The following is a 13074-nucleotide window of genomic DNA, read 5'->3' as shown; positions in this document are numbered from 1 at the left end:
GTGAAGCCAATTAAGGTGATCAAATGTGTTATTTTTCCAATTACCTCTCAGCGAATGGCGCGCTGTGTTTGTGGCGGTTGTCATAGCGGACCGGGGGCTCTGCAAGGTCAAAGCAACGTTGTGTGAAAATGATATGTGATATTTTGGGCTTGCCACGAGCTCAGAGTTTCCACTTGTATTCTGAAGGGGGGGGTTGTTGCATCATTGGACAGTTTTGAGGGGGAACCCCTGCACTCCCCCCCCCTGCCCCCTCCCTCTGCTGCCACCCCTCTGGCCCCCTGGGCTTTTCCAGGTTCTACGTCACTCACCCTCCACACACACCCCCACCCCTCCCCTAACTCTCGGAAACAGGACTAAATTTAAAGCACTCCACCGTAGGGGAGGGCCACGATGGAAACGAGCGGACACGAGCCCCCCCGCAGCAGGCCCGGCTGTTGTTCCACCTGAGCGTGGTCTCTGTTGGTCCTCCTGGGTGGTGTACGTTGTGGACATGTTTAGCACGGTGTCAATAAAGAGAGAGAGATCTGGAACAAGGAGTTTGAAAAGTAGAGCCCACCATGGTGTTTATAGTTTTATTCAGCCATAAAAAACATATGCAATAATGATAGAAACTAAGTTAATTGAATAGATGTCATTTCTGTATCAATGATGGACCCCAATGTGCTGAGAACACCACATTATCAGCTGGGTTTGACCTGAAGGCCCGGGTTACCTACCACAAGAGGAGCATCAGCCTGTACTGTAGACACCATCAGAGGTTACCTACCACCAGAGGAGCATCAGTCTGTACTGTAGACACCATCAGAGGTTACCCACCACCAGAGGAGCATCAGTCTGTACTGTAGACACCATCAGAGGTTACCTACCACCAGAGGAGCATCAGCCTGTACTGTAGACACCATCAGAGGTTACCCACCACCAGAGGAGCATCAGCCTGTACTGTAGACACCATCAGAGGTTACCCACCACCAGAGGAGCATCAGCCTGTACTGTAGACACCATCAGAGGTTACCCACCACCAGAGGAGCATCAGTCTGTACTGTAGACACCATCAGAGGTTAACTACCACCAGAGGAGCATCAGCCTGTACTGTACACACCATCAGAGGTTAACTACCACCAGAGGAGCATCAGTCTGTACTGTACACACCATCAGAGGTTAACTACCACCAGAGGAGCATCAGCCTGTACACCATCAGGATCATCAGTCTTTACAGCATCAGAAGCCGTGTGTGTGTGTGTGTGTGTGTGTGTGTGTGTGTGTGTGTGTGTGTGTGTGTGTGTGTGTGTGTGTGTGTGTGTGTGTGTGTGTGTGTGTGTGTGTGTGTGTGTGTGTGTGTGTGTGTGTGTGTGTTAGGGAGGCCAGTGAATGTGCCACAGAGAAAGCCTCACATTATTGGATGCTGTCATGGACCTTTGGCAGTTTGTCTGTGTCGGCGCAGGCCACCGCCGAGGCTGGAGAGCGGCTCCGTGGCACCGCGGGTCCAGCTGTGTGACGGCTGAGAGCGGTGAGCCACGTGCTTCCGTTGCGTCACAGGGGAGGAGCGGAGGCGGTATTTTTAGAAGGCAATGAGCATATTCTCTAAACGCACAACATCAACGCACACTGCTTGCGTATGCAGGGATTATTGCGACCCGGCTATTTTTAGACTCCGTGTGCGCATTATTTACATTTTTCCTCTGCTCTTCCCTTTTTTTCTCTTCCTGGGTGGAGCGTGGAGGTAACGATGCGCTCGCTGGGTGCAGGGGCAACGTGAGCTGCTGAACTGCAGCTGATGCATGTCATGTGGGCCGCATGTCTTCTTTAGATGTGCTGCTGTGTTGTGTTCATGGCACTGCCACCAATACACCATTGTAGAAACATGTAGAAGCAAAGGGCCTCATCTATATATTGATGCCACAGACTGGGGACTACGAGGGCCAAAGTCCTTGTGCTGCGGTTGCGTCTGAGGTTCAGACTGATTGAGAAACACAAGGAATGCCACAGAAAGGAATGGGAGACTGAAGGCTGAGGCAGACTGAAGGCTGACTGAAGGCTGAGGCAGACTGAAGGCCGACTGAAGGCTGACTGAAGGCTGAAGCAGACTGAAGGCTGAGGCTGACTGAAGGCTGAGGCAGACTGAAGGCCGACTGAAGGCTGAGGCCGACTGAAGGCAGGGGCAGTGGGCAAACTGAATGAGGGACGGTAAAGAAAATGGAATAAGGGCCGTAAGCCCTGATGTGAGCGGTGAGCTGCGGTGTGACTTCTAGAGCCTTCTCCTAGTTCACCCAAAGAGAAGAGCTTGTTAATGCAAAGTTGGATTAATGTTGGATTTGGAATTTGAAATCCTAATAGGTGAGCGTAATAGGATTTGAATAAATGATTAACCCAAGATTTCTTCAGTATTTCATGAATTCCCTGAACTTGTAAAGCGCTCTCCCCTGGGACCTGTCTGACCATAAAAGATATGTTACCACGGGCGCCATCACATCAGGCTCAGTGACACGCCGCCACACGTCCCGCCCCGAGACGCTGTCCCTGCGTCTGCCTTGCCTTCTCTCTTCCCTTTTCTCAACAGAAGATGATCTTTAAACGGTTGTCTAGTCGTCTAAATAAAGGAAGGGTTCAACTTGTTTCAGAAGCACTATTCTGTAAAATTGTAAAGGTCAGTGGCAGCATCCGGCCTGCCAGTCGGCTTCATTAATAATTATAAAAATAATAATAATAACAAGAGGTTCCTCGCACTTCGTGCTTGGCACCTAATAATCTATACTTTATTAATGCCCTTGGGGAAATTCTTTCTCTGCATTTAACCCATCTACCGTCTAGTCTACCCACTACTATTACTAGTACTACACTCGGAGCAGCATGCAGCCACACAGTGAGGCGCTCGGGGAGTCATGGGGGGTATTCCAGGTGCCTTTCTCATGGGCACCTCAACGGCGTCTTGGGTGGCATGCAAACCTACAATCCTCTGATTATTGGTCCAGCCCCTTAACCGCTAGACCACCGATGCCCATTAGTGCGGCCCTTTGGCACGTTGAGTCTCCAAGGGCTGCACAGACTCGGCCCTAAGCCCTGGCCCTCACAGTCTCTGCCCTAACCCTTGGAACCCCCCCCCCCCCCCCCCTCCCCGCACTCAAACAGTTTTAAAATAGTGACTGTTCGACTGTAACTTGACAATAAACCCTTGGATTATGGTTGGGGTGAACTCATCCAGGACCTGATGGCCCAGTCTCGTCAGGGGATTCTGCTTCCTAGGCTCCAGCAACCCGTTTAAGTCCTCGGACCCGCCCGGGCCCTCTCCTTATCTCCAGCTAGCCTACTTTTCATTGCAGTCTTTCCCCAAGAGCACAGTTATTTTAGGCTGACCGTTGTGTCCCGCTCCAGTTCTGAGAGGGGGGGGCCCCGAGTTCTGCGAGGGGCGGGGGACTGGTTCTGAGAGTGGGTGGGTGGGGGGGCGGGCGGTGGCGGGTTCTGTGCGCAACAAGCACATTGTGCAGCAGAGGTTTCAAAGGGAACTGGAGGACAGAGCAGGAGCAGGGCGGTAGCTCTGTTGACCCATCGCTCCTCCTCGTTCACACCATGCAGGTGCCTGATGTGGGACTTCCCAGATGGGGGGGGGCAGCCGTGGTGGAACACATTTACATTAAGGGCATTCAGCAGACGCTTTTATCCAAAGCGACTTACAATAAGTACATTTGTCAGAAGAAGAGGAACAACAATGTATCATTGTCAGTACAGTAAGGATGTTCATAGAACCAAGTGCCAAGCACTCACAATTGTTAGGTTAAACCATTCCCTGTATACAACAAAGATAGCTAGAATAAGATGCTACACAATGCAAAGTACTATTTTAAAGTGCAAGGACGTACAACATACAAGACATAAGAGGGGTTTTGGGGGGTTAGGGGGCTAGGCTATGCAGAGTCTAGGTGAACTCTCAACAAGTTAGTTTGCGTGTGGAATGCTGCATTTACTTCATTAACTTCACTCCCCTTCAGATATTGTCCTATTGGATACCAGATACGATAATAACGGAATGATTATATAACTGATACTCTCATCAAAACATTCTGCAAAAAAAAGGCTAAATCATGACCCATTTGCCAAGCAGAATTAGTTTATATTCTTCTGCACCTCCAGTCCTCCAAAACCCACTAATTTGCATACATTTGCATGTTTGGACCAATGACAATATTGGTCAAGAAGTGCTTTTTCCCCAGAGGAAGAGCATGAAAATGGTCCTTATTGCATGACGCATAAGACAATTGTGAATATTAACAAAGCAAATAAAATGAGTCTAAACTCAAAGTTTAAACTCTCCAGCCTTTGTTGGTGGAGAGTTGGAGAGCAGGGATAGCTGATGTGGCTAGCTGGCTTCAGATGGCCTGGGAGTCTGCTTGTCCGGGAGTGTAAGGAGAGCGTGATTATGGGTTCTACAAGGCTGGTTTAATCACAGAAGGGCTCAGGTGTGGGGTCTTCTCCCAGTTATGCATACAGGAGGGAAGGAGTTTAAAGAAACTACCCAATTGTGAGTTTGATCCAAAAAAAAGTCCAAAAAAGCAGCTAAAAGCTATAAGGAGACTACGCTAATCCTGATGTAGTGTGATGTTAAACAGCCTTGTTTACGTCACCGAAATCAGTCTATGCTAGGAAGAATTGACAAGGATTTTCTTTGCTTTGGATTTAGTTTTATTATTTAAGTTTCATTAGGTTGTTAAAGTTAAACATGTAGCTATTGGTAGGTCAATTGAGAAGGGTGTTCCCGATGGTTGACCCTGACCTGACAAAATGTATATTTCTAAGACCTGGTATTTCTTGGAGGTGGTCATATGACCGGATTAGCCTTGGTACTAAGCCTTTACACCTAGCATGGAACATTAGCCTCGGTATCGGCCCTTTATACCTAGCATGGAACATTAGACTTGAGCCGTTTCTCAATTCGCGTTCTTGTCTGCACTTGTGTACTTGTGTTCTCGTGAAACGTCATCAGTCGTAGCCCAAGTACTGTTCCAATTCAAAGTACGCAGTCAAGTACACATGTAAAACCCGGAAGTGTTCTGGATGCGTTCTTAAACTGGACTTAGGTTAAATATCCCAGGATCCATTTCGCATTCCCATGTTTTTAAATATTATGTAAGCTATAATAATAGGCTATATAGGAACATTTTACATATATAACAAAAATGTAAGCCTATTCATTGAAGATATTGACATACTATTTTAAAATGATATAAGTCGCTGATAGAGGAAACCCATCGCAACGATAATCCTGGTCGTGTGTGTGTGTGTGTGTGTGTGTGTGTGTGTGTGTGTGTGTGTGTGTGTGTGTGTGTGTGTGTGTGTGTGTGTGTGTGTGTGTGTGTGTGTGTGTGTGTGTGTGTGTGTGTGTGTGTGTTCTAATCTGTAATTTCTCGCTCATTCGTAATTATTATATCAATAGCCTACTCTCCAACTACATAGGCAGTTAGGCATGCGCATCTGTACCCTACATATAAAAAGTTGTGTGTGTATAGCTTATACACACAACAAGCATATCTTTTCATTTATATTCATTCAAAATATTAACATACTATTTTAAAATGAAAGAGGCTGGGGTTTAGTTTTATATAATTTGTTTATATTGTTCAGTATGCCTACATGAGGCCGTAAAGCACAGTTAACAGAGCTGAGTTGGTGACGTCATCGAGTCCGCTGGTGTTCCAATCGTGTGCGTACTCGCGTCCTCGGAAGTCTGTACTTGGAAGTCCGGACTTGACAAGTACGCACTTCCAAGTCCGCGAGTCCATAGTTTGCGTACTTGGTATTGAGAAACAGCCTTGGTATCAGTCCCCGTCACCCAGAATGCAACACTAGTCTTGGTATCAGTCCCTGTCACCCAGAATGCAACACTTGCCTTGGTATCAGTCCCCTACACCCAAATTGCAACAGTAGCCTTCAGCTCTGTACACAAGCTTTTGTTGCTCAATAAAGAGGGGGAGGTGAATTCTGAGTAATAACGTAACACACTGGATCATGACAACGCACAGTGCGGACAAATTGCATAAAACTACCAAGCACCACATGGACGGCAGGTTTAGTAATTCATGGGACCAACGAGTCCAAAATGTACAGGTTATTCAATTCACGTTCTGTCTTCATTGAAGAATATTAAACAGAAATGCTTTGTAATTTAAACGGTAGCATAACTGATCAGCCTAAGTTGGCCAATGAATATAAAAAAGACGATAAAGACCAACGAATGTATCCATATATGACTAAATGACCCATGGCAGCCAATTCAATGTTTTGGATAAACGTTCAACTTTCTGCTTTCATGCACTACATGTAAAATCGTTCAGCCCACAGGAATTCTGCCGGTAATGCTACGGAATTAAATTTACATGGAGCCGTAAACCTGGGCCATATGTGGCAATTAGAGAGTTATGTAATTCTCCCCACTGCACAACAGTAATCCCTCTTATTGCTGAGCCTCGCCATGTGATGCTGCTCAAGGTGTGCGGGGGACCTTCTGTTATGGCCTTTGTTTTGGTCAGTGAGCTGTAGCCGGCCACGGGGCCGTCTGCTGCCTATAAAAAGCGCTCACCCTTGAGCCCGGACGACAGCGCTCGTTACTGGGAGCTGCACTTGGATGCTGGTGCCGTCATGCAGCCCATTCCCACGGAGAACCTTCTGGTCCGAGGAAACCGTGTGAAGTACTGAACACAAAACGGCTCTTCTGTTCGTCTTTGTCCCTGCAGGACTTGAGTATAATCGACCTGTGAATACTTTATTGATGTATTGGTTTTTGTTTGTGTTTTGTTGTGTTTTATAGGGGCCGATTTTATTGGTCGTTTTATTCAAGTACTGTTGATTGACTTAACCTTGGTTAAGTCAAGGTTAAGCATGGTTTCTCAAATGTATTGTGTGTGTGATCAATATGAATGCAGTGTTGGAATATGTGCAAGCTAAAAGAAGAAGTTATGTAATCAGACCTGTAGCGTTATGCAGCGTTGTCACAATATATTCAGAACCTCACGGTCTGTCGCTCTCCCCTTCGTCCCCAGGCTCCTTCAATGAGGAGGCTCCATCGATGAGGAGGAGCTGATTCGGACGGGTCACAAATAAGACCCCCCCCCCCCCCCCCTCCCCCCTTCCCCCTTCCCCATCACCCCTCCTCTTCCCACCCACCCACCCCCCCCTCTTTTCTCCTTCCCTCCCTCTACACCTTTCCCTACTCCCCAGAGTAGTGTCACCCTGAAGACGTCCCTCCTCCTCCTCCTCCTCCTCCGGCTCCATCATGCTGATCAAGGAGTACCGCATCCCCATGCCCATGAGTGTGGAGGAGTACCGCATCGCCCAGCTCTACATGATCCAGGTGAGCGAGAGAGGCCCTCCGACGGCTCAGCTTACCTCCGGTGTTGAGTGTGTATTCCTCAGAGAAACGGGGTATCATACCGCTGGATGCAGCGCTGTGATTGGTCCTGGTGCCAAGAGGAGGAGACATGCTAGAAGGAGAGCTGACTCAGGCTTTACACGAGGGCGGGGGTGACAGGATGGGCTGAGATTTGTTTCAAAAGTGCATTTCATTTTTGTTTTCTTTGCTGGAAACAATTGTAAAGCCATCCAGTGCATTTGAGGTTGCTGCTGCAGGCTACATCTTCCTGGACAACCTGTAAATAATAATGATGGCCACAACATGAGCTGATGCATGTTCAGGGAGCTTAAGAAGTAGACCATAATAGGTGGTGGTAGAATAGTTCAAAACCAAAATATCCACCAACGCTGACTCTTTAACAGCGTTGGTCTGTATATATGAGGTGGTACACTCTCTGGTACACACTCTCTCATCAGGGATGAGAGAAAATGATAAGATCACAGGAAGTTCAGTGTTTAAGGGGCAGACCTTAAGCGTCAACAAGCCTCCTTCTACGTGAATTTTCTGAGTGGGTTGGCACTTTGTACTAGTGTGCTGACCCACTCCGAACAGGCCGCTCCGTCAAGCTACGGGCCGTTGTAAGGGGAGGACGTTTCCCAAAGCGTGCAGATTGCTTACAGAGTTCACCCAGAGCGCAACGCGGTCGGGAGGAAACAAAAGGTTCTAGTGTTCCTTCAACCGAGGAACAGCCCTTACTCTGGACTCTGTTTCTATTCAGGAGCGGATTGTGACCTCCCACACTCCCAGCCTCCCACTCTCCCAGCCTCCCACTCTCACTCTCCCACCCAGCTGCTCACTGTACACACAGGGAGGGTTGGGATGGAGAAGGGATATAGGATGGAAGAGAGATGTCTTTGCAAACCAGATTACTGGTCATTGTTCACCAGATGCTGGTTCACTTCACTCTAAAATAATTGAACGTTATTCAAATTGAACTGACATAATCAGATTCCCCCCCTGACGCACCTGAAGTTCCTGTGGAGTGGCAGGTGGGTAGACTCTGCATCCTGAAGAGGCGTGGTTATTGAGTAGGACACCTCATGTTAACCGCTCACCTGCCATGGCCCAGTTTCCTCAGTTCCTCAGTGTTTCCTGGTGTTCTGGGTGCGACGTGAAGGACGTTCTCAGCAGAAGCCTCCCATAGCGGCTGCGGCGTGTGCTGATCTATTCCCGGCTCACTGCAGCGGAGCCACCGGGCCGGCCCGCTGGGCTGCTGTAGTCAGCACCGGGGGAGGCAGAGAGGGAGAGGCATGAGGACTACACTCACTGCATGTTAGAAGTAAAAAATGGTCACGATCATTTCACATGAACTTTTCCAGGCTAGTCCATGCTGGAGTGTGAACAGCTTGAGTATTGCAGATTTACTTAAAGAATTACTTCATTTTTCTGGAGCTGGTGGATGGCCTTTAGTTGCAGCTAGTGCAATACGCGTGGACTGTAAACAGCAAGCGTGTATTTACCAGTCAAATGAAGCTCTGACAGGCCCAATCAAGACGACAGTTTTATGGACGTGGATCAATGGAATGAGAATGGGCAGGTTTAGCGGGAAGCTTGCGTGGAGATTAATGTACAGGAAGTATGACATCACTGGCTGTACTTTGACATCCAACTTCAGGGTCTAAGGGTTGGAGAGTCAGGTCCTGGGACATGTATTGTAGCCGTATACTAATGTACACACTTATTGTATGTTGTACATTCTTGCACTTAAAAATAGTACCTAGCATTGTGTAGCATCTTACCCTCGCTATCTTTGTTGTAGACGGGAAATGGGTAAACCTAGCGATTGTTAGTGCTTGGCACTATGTACACCTTTACTGCACAGTCAGCGATATATTGTTGTTTCTCTTTCATCCGACACTGGATAAAAGCGTCAGCTAAATGCCCTGAATGTAAAAATATACTCTGCATCGCTAAATCTGAAGTCTAAAGTCTATTATTCATGCGTGGATCAAAGTGGAGAAGAGGGACCTGCCGACAACGTGTTGTATAATCCACTGACGTGGTTAGGCCTGCCTTGTGGGGCGCTACATCTCCATAGTGTCTACTGGCACCGCCAAAGTGCCTTACTGTATTACTCATGTTTCCCAGAGAGCCCCACTGCTAGAGGTTCAGCACTCGCCGCTCGCTCTAGGAAACGAGCTGCTTCTTCTCGCCGACGCGCGCGACCCCGACGGAAGAGGAAGAAAGGAGAGAACCTGGGAACTCTTCCATTAGTGACCCGCAGTACCCCCCCCTCCCCTGCAGCCCATGCCGATGCCAGGCTTCTGTCGCCACGGCAACCGTGACATCGGCGGCGTGTGACGGTGGTCAGGTTTGAGAGAGAGAGAGAGAGAGAGAGAGAGAGAGAGAGAGAGAGAGAGAGAGAGAGAGAGAGAGAGAGAGAGAGAGAGAGAGAGAGAGAGAGAGAGAGAGAGAGAGAGAGAGAGAGAGAGAGAGAGAGAGAGAGAGAGAGAGAGAGAGAGAGAGAGAGAGAGAGAGAGAGAGAGAGAGAGAGAGAGAGAGAGAATTAGGAAAGAAACTTTTTTTTTTTCCTAGAGTAAAAGGAGGACTGTAGAGGGTAAACATTCACCCTCTCCTCATTGCTAGGTTACCAGGGCAACTGCAGCATGCAAACAAGCTCCCCAAGCCCCCGGGCGGAGGGTGACCCTGGAGCCATGCCGGCCCCCCGGCGGCCGGGGACGGGATGCCTCCACTGTCTCCAGCTGACCTTCCAGGGCCGCCTCCTCTTTAGCTGATGGTTAACAGCAGGTTTCTGACAGCTCTGGGGTCTGGTGTGGAGTGTAGCTCTAGTGCAGGAAGCGAGGGGGGGGGGGGAAGTGACGCTCCTACGATGTGTGATGTGTGATGTGTGCGGGCTGAGCTCTGTCTGGTCCAGGAGCCTCTTGAGGGGAAACCAGCCCACTCGGCCTCAGTGGTGGCGGTTACATGAGGCAACCAGGAAGTGACCTCACGCTTCCTGCCTGCGAGGCCTCTAGTTCCCCTCTGCGCACACACTCTTATCAATGCCACAGAGCATATACCTCGCCTGAAAAAAATATTAACTTGAGTTTTGAGTGGAAAATGCAGAAAAGTGTTGAATGCATGTTGATGTTTCACTGGCATTTTTATGAGCTGTTTAAAGACAGTTTAAAGACACTGGGAGACATGGGGTCGGGGTTCAGCTCCTACTTTCTGCTCCTCCTCAGCGAGAACCAAATGAGGCTTTTAAGATGTCTCTTCTCTAACTCTTAAGGACTGGTACTTTCCACGAGTCCATTTCCCTCCAACCCTCTTTTTTTATTAAGTGGCCGACCAAACACTTTGTCTCTGTTTTCCTTCCTGACGCCTTGTCTCTGACTCCGTGTGTCTGTATCTGTGTCTCGCTCGCTCGCTCTCTCTCTTTCTTGCTTTGGCTCTCTGTCTCAGGCAGTGGGAGAAAGAGGAATATAAAACAAGTTGTTTGGCACACTCAGTGGTCGGCAATATAATTAGCATGCTTCTTCCTTCCTCATTATCATTTATTTTTAGTTTTGGATTTAATCATGTACTCATCTATTCAAATGTAAGCCATACCATGTATTTGGTACCCATGTTTATTTGATTTTAAAATCTCCATGCACTTGTTGAGCTTGAAGTGGAGCTCCAGTCCTGTACGTTGAGCTGCTGGGTCTTCATGGGTCCTGGGTGTGTGTCGTCACTGGGTCTGAAGGTATTGAATGTAATCGTTACTTTTTATTGTTATTCGCTGGTATGGTATCCTCCGCATTGTAAATTAGTGCTGCAATAATTAGTATATTAATCGGTTAATCTGTTAATTAATCAAATCAAATTTTGATAATTCATTAAGCGTTCGTTATTTATAAAGTACAGGAACAAATATTTGCTACTTCATGTCACAGTTCAATAAAACATGTTCATGGGTCATTATGAAAGGAGAAGTTAGGTTTTTCTGTGGGGCTTGTCAGATAAAAGCAGCCGGTTTAAGACCTCACTGGTAAATGAAGACGAGTGGTCGGGCGGCGCTGAGACGGTCATTTCCGGAACAAAAGTACAAACAGCCTGAGTTCACTGGTCTCACATCAGGAAGAGGCAGACTTCCTCCCGCCTGTTCTTACAGCGCTCAGCAAAGCAGTCGTTACCGTGACGACACTGCAGTGTGTGACATCCTTAAGCCACGCCCAGGGCCTTCTCTCTCTGTGTGTGTGTGTGTGTGTGTGTGTGTGTGTGTGTGTGTGTGTGTGTGTGTGTGTGTGTGTGTGTGTGTGTGTGTGTGTGTGTGTGTGTGTGTGTGTGTGTGTGTGTGTGTGTGTGTATAGAGATAGGGTGTGGCCACCAGGAGTGGGTTTTGGGGCTTCCTGCTTTGCAAATAGTGTTGACGTGACTCTAGAAAATCATGGCTCTGCCGGCTAATTATGGGAATATACAAATGGCCTACCAACGTTTGCCCAAGTACAGGCAGGCTGAACTAGGTCAATGAGGGCCTTGTGTGTTCAGGCATCACCGCCTCCAAAGGAAACCCTCGGGCTCTGTGTGTGTCTCTCTTTGTTCAGATGTTTTTTAATAAAGCTGGGAGGAGCATTAACCACAGCAGCACTTGGGCGGCATGTGGCTCGGGAGGTAGAGCGGGTTGGCTGGTAACCGTAAGGTTGCTAGTCCAATCCCCGACTCCTCCTAGCTGTCGAGGTGTCCCTACGCAAGGCACCTCACCCTGACTGCTCCCGATGGTCTGGCTGTCGCCTTGCATGGCCGACACACGCCGTCGGTGTGTGAATGGGCTCATGAATGGGTGAATGTTGGGCAATAATTGTAAAGCGCTTCGATTGTCCGCTGGTTAGAAAAGCGCCGTATAAATGCAGTCCATTTACCATGTAGCACTGCTCCCCGTCTCGCCCCCCCCTCCAGAAAAAGAGCCGCGAGGAGACCTGTGGCGAGGGCAGCGGCGTGGAGATCCTGGAGAACAAGCCGTACGAGGACGGGCCAGGCGGCGCCGGCCAGTACACCCACAAGGTCTACCACATTGGCATGCACATCCCCAGCTGGTCCGCTCCATCCTGCCAAGGCCGCGCTGAGGGTGGAGGAGGAGTCCTGAACGCCTACCCCTACACCCGCACCAGGTGACTCCACCTTAACCCTACACGTCACCAGGTGACTCCACCTTAACCCTACACGTCACCAGTGACTCCACCTTTACCCTACACCGCACCAGGTGACTCCACCTTAACCCTACACCGTCACCAGGTGACTCCACCTTAACCCTACACCCACACCAAGTGACGCCAACCTTAACCCTACACGTCACCAGGTGAATCCACCTTAACCCTACAACCGTCACCAGGTGACTCCGCCCCTCCCCCTAGACCGTCACCAGGTGACTCCGCCCCACCCCCCTTAAACCTGCACTCTATCAGTGAAACGGTCAGAAGAATGTGTTTGTTGTTGGTGAACTCCCGTCTGAGGACATTTTGGTACACATCCGTGTGGGCACAACAACAATCCTGAAAAACCACTGGTGAGAGTCTGGGCTCTGCTGCACCACAGAGGAAACAGGCCCCCACTCTGCCAGCTTTTCATTAGTGCTGGGGGGGCCTGTGATGGTCTGGAGGTGCTGACAGGATATTGACATTAAAGAGACGAGCCGCCAGCTGCTCTCCTGCCCTGTTTGATGTCGGCCACCTCGTAATGCTCCGCCTGGGCCC

General features: G+C 48.9%; 1 protein-coding gene across 1 annotated transcript in view; it reads left to right on the top strand.

The window, feature by feature from the left end:
- Positions 1-13074, top strand: part of pitpnm2 (phosphatidylinositol transfer protein, membrane-associated 2) — a gene marked incomplete at its 3' end in the record, with an annotated part of 46724 nt that overhangs the window by 11252 nt on the left and 22398 nt on the right. The window contains 5 exon segments of the mRNA XM_084468669.1: positions 7029-7339; positions 12281-12416; positions 12419-12433; positions 12436-12462; positions 12465-12492. Coding sequence (XP_084324795.1) covers positions 7262-7339; positions 12281-12416; positions 12419-12433; positions 12436-12462; positions 12465-12492 — 284 coding nt within the window. The 5' untranslated portion in view covers positions 7029-7261.

The sequence above is a fragment of the Micromesistius poutassou genome (genome assembly GCF_964030765.1).
Source record: "Micromesistius poutassou genome assembly, chromosome: 5".
In the NCBI taxonomy this organism is placed as follows: Eukaryota; Metazoa; Chordata; class Actinopteri; order Gadiformes; family Gadidae; genus Micromesistius; species Micromesistius poutassou.
Note: the sequence above shows the minus strand (reverse complement) of the source record. Positions and strands in the feature narration are given on the sequence as shown.